General features: G+C 41.0%; 1 protein-coding gene across 1 annotated transcript in view; it reads right to left on the bottom strand.

The window, feature by feature from the left end:
- Positions 1–8,672, bottom strand: part of LOC123511085 (A-kinase anchor protein 9-like) — an 84,480-nt gene that overhangs the window by 36,442 nt on the left and 39,366 nt on the right. Inside the window, exons 13-15 of the mRNA XM_045266700.1 lie at positions 8,055–8,083; positions 7,054–7,711; positions 3,775–4,020 (exon numbers count right to left, since the gene is read on the bottom strand). Of these exons, the coding sequence (XP_045122635.1) occupies positions 3,775–4,020; positions 7,054–7,711; positions 8,055–8,083 (933 nt within the window). The remainder of the gene's footprint in view (positions 1–3,774; positions 4,021–7,053; positions 7,712–8,054; positions 8,084–8,672) is intronic.

Raw genomic sequence — 8,672 nt, forward strand, 5'->3', positions numbered from 1 at the left:
AACACTGATCCCTGTGGAACTCCACTCTCCACCAATCCCCATTCTGATGGTCTGTCCTTAATTATTGTTCTCATTTCTCTTCCTACCAAAAGTCTTCCATCCATTTTAGTAAACTGCCATGCACTCCTCCTACCATTTCAAGTTTCCAGATCAGTCTCTGGTGTGGTACCTTATCAAAGGCCTTTTTTAAATCCAGATATATTCCATCAGCCCAACCATCTCTTTCCTGTATTACATCTATCACCCTCGAATAGTAACATATCAGGTTTGTCGTGCATGAACGCCCTTTCCTAAAACCAAATTGACACTCACAAAGTATGTCATTTTCTCCAAGAAGTCTGTCCATCTATTCTTCACCACCCTCTCACACATCTTAGCTACCACACTTGTAAGTGACACTGGTCTATAGTTCAATGGGTCTCTCTTGTTACCTGATTTATAGATTGGGACAATGTTAGCTCTTTTCCAGTCTTGGGGCACTACACCTTCCCTTAATGAGGCATCAATTACTTCACAAACTTTTTCTGCCAATTGCTCCCTGCATTCTCTTAAAATCCATCCTGATACCCCATCAGGTCCCACAGCTTTTCTCACTTCTAAACTCCCCATCATGTTCTTGATCTCCTCCACAGTTACTTGAAACTCCTTCATAATCCCTTTCTGTTCCATTACCAGTGGTTTGTCAAAAGCAGTCTCCTTTGTGAATACCTTCCGAAAGCATCCATTCATAGCCTCTGCCATTTCCTGGGATCTTCACTGCATACTCCATTTACTTCTAAACTTTCAATACTTTCTCTATTTTTGATGTTGTTGTTCACATGTCTGTAAAAAGCCTTGGTTGGTCTTTACATTTATCAATTATATCCTTTTCTTGTTTCTTTCTTTCTTCTCTTCTAATCAACACATATTCATTTCTTGCTCTTTTGTAACTTTCCCACTGCTTAATCCGTCTTTTCCTTCTCCACCTCTTCCATGCATCCTCTTTTCTTGTTCTAGCCTTTTCACATCTATCGTTAAACCAGTCCTGCTTTCCAACTTCTCTATGTTGTCTTATTGGTACAAATTTTTTCTCACCTTCTTTGTATATTTTTATAAATTCCTTCCACTTTTCATTTGCTCCCTTAGCACTCTTGAATTTCATCAATTTGTCTCTTGAAAGAATTTCTTTAGGTTTCCAAAATCTGTCTTGGCATAATTCCATCTTCCCACTTTATATTCTTCATTTCTTCTAGATTTCTCTTCGTCTATCACCTTGAACTCCAAAACTGCATGATCACTCTTTGCTAAAGGGCACTCCACCCTCATCTCCTCAATGACCATTGGCTCTGTACTAAAGACCAAGTCCAGTCTTGACGATGCTCCCTCTCCTCCAAACCTAGTATCTTCTTTGACCCACTGAGTTAACACATTTTCCATTGCCAGTGTCAATAGTGTATTTCCCCATGTTGTCTCTGATCCTTCCATTGACCAGTCCTCCCAACACACCTCTTTACAATTAAAATCTCCCATCATTATAGTTCGTTCACAGCCACCCAACATTTCTTCCAGACATGTTCCTGTATCACTTATCATTTCTTCATATTCCTGTACTGACCATGCATTTGTCTTAGGTGGTACGTACACCACTATGTAGTGCCTCTTTTTTCCTTCATTAGTTTCTGCTCTGATCTTTAGCACTTCTGCCTTTCCCATACCTTTTTCACTTGATCCACCTTTATATCTTTTTTAACCAGCAACATCACTCCTCCTCCCATCTTACCTACTCTATTTCTTTTCCAAACGTTATATTTCCCTTCTCCAACCTTCATCAGGTCTTCTCCCTCTCTCAGTTTTGTTTCAGTAAGACCCACAATATCTGGGTTCTTGTCCCTCAAGTAATCGTTGAGTTCTAAAATCCCCGATATCACTCCATTTATGTTGGAATACATTACATTTCGCTCATATGTAAGTTTCTTTAGTCCTTTCTTGCTGTACTTTTCTGGGTTATGAACCACTTCCTCAGTCTCATATCCAAGATTCTCCAGAAAAACTCTTTCTTCTCTTCTTCTGTCCTCTCTTCATTTTTTTCAAAGCCTCCTTTCTCAACTCATTTAACATTTCTCTTTCCTTTTCACCGAGATCTCTTCTCAACCAAATCTTCCTTGTTGTTTCCTGCTGGGCTAGCCTCCATGACTTCTCCACCAATTCATCTACATCCTTTTGTGACTTAAGTTTGATTCTTATTGGCCTCATACCTTCTCTTGTGAACTTTCCAATTCTATGGAAGTCCTCTATTTCTTGTACTAGGTCTTTTCCTCCTCTTGCACCACATTAATGATATTATTTATCACCTTTTTATGTTTTCTCTCTCTCCATTTTACTCGGTGTCTTATCCTCCTCCACACCAAATATCACCACACATCTCTTTTTGTCTACAGTTTCCCTCACCAATGTCTCATTTGACTTAATAACCTTCACCACTTTCTCAGCTATCTTCTCTTCTATGATCTGTTGATCTATAATTTCAGCAAGGCCCAAAGTTTTCTCCCCTGACTCTTTGATTTCCTTTTCCAGACTTGCAACTTTGTAATTTACCTCCTTTCTTTCCACTTCCTGACTTTTTTTCCATTCAGCCTGCTTCTCCATCACTTTTCCTAGAGATTCTCCACATTTTCGCAATTCACTTTAATTAGCTTAACTTCCTCTTTCAGTGCTGCATTTTCCTTCTTCATATCGGCACAGTCTCTCTTTACATTGTCATAACTCGTTTCCAGGCCCTCATACTTTTCAAACAGTTTTCAATTTTACCTTCTAACTCCAGAATTTTCTTCACATAAGCGCTCTTCTCCATTATTCCTTGAAACCCTGTGAAGTCTGATTCCTCTTTCGAGTTCACGGCCGCCATGTTGCGCAGGCGTAAACAAACCAGCTGATGGCTCAAACGCAGGCTACAGTTTATATTTACCTTCACTGGACATTATTTTGCTAATCAACAGTTAACATGACTATATGGAGACGGGACAAACATTACCAGCTCCTTTCCCACCTTGGTTACTCTTAGGTAACTGTAGAATTATAGATGATTGCTCTGGAGCTCAGCGACCACCTCCGCCATCGACGATGTCCCGTGTGTGTGTGTGTGTGTGTGTGTGTGTGTGTGTGTGTGTGTGTGTGTGTGTGTGTGTGTGTGTGTGTGTAATTCACTGTTTGATCTGCTGCAGTCTCTGGAGACAGCCAGGCGTTACCCTACGGAAGCTCAGAGCTCATTATTTCCGATCTTGGATAGGAGAGACCAGGCACACACACAGGGACAACAAGGTCACAACTCCTCGATTTACATGTACCTACTCACTGCTAGGTGAACAGGGCTACATGAAAGGAGACAAACCCAAATATCTCCACCCGGCCGGGGAATGGTCCTCTGGCTTGTGAAGCCAACTAACCACTGAGCTACCAGGCCGTGTTTTTGTGTGTGTGTGTGTGTGTGTGTGTGTGTGTGTGTGTGTGTGTGTGTGTGTGTGTGTGTGTGTGTGTGTGTGTGTGTGTGTGTGTTTATATTGTCACATAACATTATGATGATCCAGTGATGTATAAATGTTAAGTGTAGTCAGGTATGTAAACATCCTGACAGCTGTTACCTGTCACTGCAGCTCCATGTCATGAACATCACTATGTAGTGAGTGCCATGCATGACACTAGGAACATCATGTCATGCACTGCCACCACCACCATTGTCTATATCTGATACACAAGAGCCGTGCTCTCATAAGTCTTTGAAAAAAAAATCAGCCTTACCTCTTTCTCCTGGGAAGCGTGGTGGACCAACTGGGCATCTCTTTCCCGCAGCTGGAGAGTGAGCTTGTCCCGCGCCGCCACCAGCTCCTCCACCTCCTGGTCACGGTCACTGGCATGCTCCTCAAGGAACTGACGGGCTGATTTTAGCTGCCGGTCAGCCACCTCCAGCTGCAGATCACACCACCACCATGAATGTTGTGTACAGGTAACTCTCGATTTATGCGATAGATGCGTTCCAAGAGGCATCATGTATATCAAAATTCACGTAAAACAAACATGTAATTCTCATAAGAAACAAGAGATAATAGGGGGGATGCGGGATGTGGTCCAAAAAAATTCATACAAAATACTCTATGAATACTAAGATATGATATCCATTATAGCAGGCAATAGAAGAGTGGAAACATAAACATCGTGGTGAAAGCAACAGCAAGCTAAAAGGGTCACAAGAAGAAGAAGAAGAAGAAGCGGCCGAGTCGCCGCAAGTCTCCGCCTCGTCTGTGGCTGATTTCATCTCTGCTTTATTTTTTGGTATTCCATGTAAGATTTCGCTTTATGCATTACAAAACAATCCTTTCTTGGGGGCAAGGTTTGTACTCGTAAAAAGTTAATAGAAATGTTGTTTTGTGAACATAAATGCATATATAAGACAGTAACACCACCTTGAGAGGTGGTGTTCCCAGCAACCTGAAAGCATCCTCGTTACCACCCCTCCAAGCATTCATGGATGCCATTTCGCGGCAGGAGGTTGCTCTGACGTTGTTAAAGTTTCTTGGATCCAGCTCCTGGCAGCCAATGAGCACTTTTAGGTGGGCTACCAACCTTCACCCGCCAACAGCAACGAATCTTTGTGGATGCTATTTTATGAAGATTGGTATGTGAGCAGGAGGTTGCTATGGAGGTTGTCTGTACCGACATAGACAACAACCTGCTTCTTGGATCTGGCCCCGGAGCTCCCACCCATCAAACCGCTGCCAAACTCTCTGGCGCGCAGATTGAAATTGCGTCTGGCCCTCAGTTTGAAAATGCGGTTTGGGCCAAATCACATATAAGCAAACCGATCGCGCAAATTAATTTTTTTTTTTTTTTTTCAGTCGTGTTATAACAAAAACACGTGAATCAAACACGCGTAAATCGAGAGTTACCTGTATCTGCTGCAAACCAAATGGACATACCAAAATAAAATACTGATAGGTAAATATTGTAATATGCCAAGAGAGAAAGACTGAAATAATAAAATAGTTATAGACAGGTGACATTTGTGACATAAGAAGTGAAAATAAAAGAAAAAAATTGAATAAGAAAAGTTGAAATTGTGTGGATCGTAAGTGAGAACTGGATTAGAGAAATAAAGATTACAAATGTACTTTACACACACACACACACACACACTGGACCAGTGGGTGGAGGAGTCAACAAGTTACAGGGGGGGAAGAAGAACCATCATTGCTTGACTTAGTTTTCACAAAGAAACAAGAGTCCCCTCCAATCATACAATACCTTAGTCCAATAGGGATAAGTTACAGAGAGGACTAAAAAGGAGAGAGATTAAATTATGCAAGAGCAGATATGCTAGAAATTAATATATTAGAGTAAGGAGAGAGGAAGAAAGAAATTTTGAGAAAGATGTTGTGGATAAAAGCAAAGATGAACCTAAACTTTTCTACAAGTTTATAAACGGCAAAACAAAGAATAAGGAAACAATTGAAAGATAATTAAAGGGAAGACATACCAAACAAAGAAGAAAATGTGTGAAATAATGAATGAGAGCTTCAAAATGGTATTCAGTGCAGCAGATGATTTCACAGAAGCTAATAGGACATTGGATTGCCAAGGATTACTGGAGATTGCAGTGCACAAAGAGGATACTGGAAGATTAATGGATAAATTGAAAGTCAGAAAAGCAATAGGGCCAGATGGTGTATCAGGCTGGGTGTTAAAAGAATGTAAAGAACAATTACTGGATCCAATTTGAAAAATAACTAAAAGTTCAATAAATGAAGGAAAGTTCCACTAGAGTGGAAGAGAGCCAACATAATACCAATATTTAAAGGAGGAAAGGCAACTGAATCACTAAACTACAGACAAGTGTCACTTACAAGTGTCATAGGGAAGTTATGTGAAATAATCATCAAAGAAAAATGGGTTAAATTTCCAAAAGAGGAGCAAGTCATATCAAACACACAATTTGGGTTCAGGACAGGACAGTCATGTGTATCAAACTTTTAAGCTCCTACTTGAGTTATTGCTGGACTTGAAAACAGAGATGGATGGGTAGACACAGTATACCTGGACATTAAAAAGGCTTTAGATAAAGTCCCTCATGGAAGACTACTTTGGAAACTAGAGAACATAGGAGGACGTGGAACCTTGCTTGAGTGGACAAGAGATTATTTGAAGGATAGGGAAATGAGAACTGTGATCAGAGATGCATACTCATCTTGGGGTAAAGTAACTAGCAGAGTGCCACAAGGGTCAGTGTTAGCCTCCATTATGTTTTAAGTTTATGTAAACGACATTCACACTGGGATTAACAGTTATATAAATTTATTCGCTGATGATGCAAAGTTGCTAAGAGTAATCAAAACTAGAAGACTTTCTGCTATTGCAAGAAGATTTAAAGAAGATCTATAAATGGAGCAGGAAGTGGAAATTGGAGTTTAATGCCAAGAAATGCCACATAATGGAACTAGGAAAGAGTAAGAGAAGACCAGTATGGAAATATTTGATGGGGGAGGAGCAAATAATGAAGACTAAAGAGGAAAAAGATCTTGGAGTGATCATACGGGAAAATCTGAGCCCTGATAAACACATAAGCAAGATATTTGGACTATCATATAAGATGTTGACTAATATAAGAGTGGCATTTCAATACATGAATAAAGATATGATGAAAAAATCATCACAAGCATGATACGCCCAAGGCTGGAATATGCAGCAGTGGTATGGTCTCCAAGCTCTAAAAAGGATACACACACACACACACACACACACACCTGGTAGCTCAGTGGTTTGAGCGCTGGCTTCACAAGCCAGATGACCGGGGTTCGATTCCCCGGTCGGGTGGAGATATTTGGGTGTGTCTCCTGTTCACCTAGCAGTGAGTAGGTACGGGATGTAAATCGTGGAGTTGTAACCTTGTTGTCCTGGTGTGTGGTGTGTGCCTGGTCTCAGGCCTATCCCAAGATCGGAAATAATGAGCTCTGAGCTCGTTCCGTAGGGTAACGTATGGCTGTCTCGTCAGAGACTGCAGCAGATCAAACAGTGAAACACACACACACAGATCCCATCTGATTCCTTCTTCTGTTCATCGTCTTCCTGCATGGACTCAGAGTGACCCACCTTCAGCACAGAACTCTTGACTCCCTCCTCTTGGACTTCATCCCTCAAGACACGTGGTGTCAAGTCATTTTCATTGCCTGACACTGAGTGAATGAATATCCTGAGCATCCCTGCTGAGGCCTGCAAGGAAATAGTAAGCTCCTGCACTTCCTTCTCCAGGCGGGCTACTAGTACTCTGTCCCAGCGGCCCTTCAGAATGGCCATCAACTGAGGGTAAGATCTCTCCAGCAGGGCACGGACCTGTTCATCCTTGTCCAGGTCATCCATCATGCCCTCACTGACTGCTGTGCCATCCAGTGCTGACTCAGCATCCTCCACCTCCCCTTCCATGCCCATAGTTGTCCTCCCCATCAGTCCCGTGGCCAAGGCTCTGTCCTCACTGAAGGCCAGCATCTCCTCTTCCTCCTCTCCAACACAGTCTGATAGGAAAGACAAGTCCAGAATCCTGCCAGGAGTAGGAGACTCAGGAGGGTGTGGGGGAGGTGAGGCAGCATCCTCTTGTGGCTGGTGGGTGAGGCTCTGAGCCACACTGTAGTAGTGAAGCAGCTGCAGGGTCACATGGGACAGCAGCCCAACTGTCTTCTTGTACCAATCCCTGCCGGAATCACTCTCATCATTACCTGCCTTCAATGACTTCCTAAAACACTGAAAACTATGCATATACATTCATATATATAATGTTAACTTGGAAAGATTATGCAAAGTTAACTCAGTAGAAGGATTACACTACGGAAATCATAACATAATAAGCCTTCATGCTTTTATCCCTCTCACTAGTGATGTCTACAACTCTACTCTACCTGTTGCAATTCTCTTTCCAACCGAAATGCTAATAATTTCCAAGGAAATAAAATAGGAAAATTTTATTGAGAATCTTTGCTCAATAGCGCAAACTTTCTTTTACTTTTAATCTTATGGTAAAGTTTTCTATCACTCACCTGTCATTGTAAAGTCCTTGAAGGTGTTGCTGCAAGAAGAGAGAATGCATATTTAGAAGATGGAAAGACCTGACTCCTCAGCTGTCTCGCATCAAGAATGGAGAAGGCATGATTATTATTTACACAGACATTTCTCAAGTAGACCCAAACAATAACACAAAAATATCAATAGCACACACTAGTGAGGAAAAGAAGAGAAAAGGGAAAGGAGAGCACAATTCCAATGGTGTTTGATATGCAAATCATATATATATATATATATATATATATATATATATATATATATATATATATATATATATATATATATATATATATATATATATAAAAGAGTGCTTACAAGTGACTGCCTGTGACAAGCTGCTATGGTGTTCATAGTATTATTAATTGTATGATTTCCTTGCTATCCTATAAACAGCAGTAATGTGAGCATAGGTGTGGTGGATGTGTTGACTTCACAGATGACACTAATGTGTATCTCATGCGTCACACTATGCATGTTTGATCTTCCTGAATAAATACTAAGTGTTTGTACAAGTAGCCATAACTGTAAATAGTTAGAATTAATTGTAGCACAGAACACTGGTATATGTTCAATTGACTCCCTACTTGATGAAA

The sequence above is a fragment of the Portunus trituberculatus genome, chromosome 31 (genome assembly GCF_017591435.1).
Source record: "Portunus trituberculatus isolate SZX2019 chromosome 31, ASM1759143v1, whole genome shotgun sequence".
Taxonomy (NCBI): Eukaryota; Metazoa; Arthropoda; class Malacostraca; order Decapoda; family Portunidae; genus Portunus; species Portunus trituberculatus.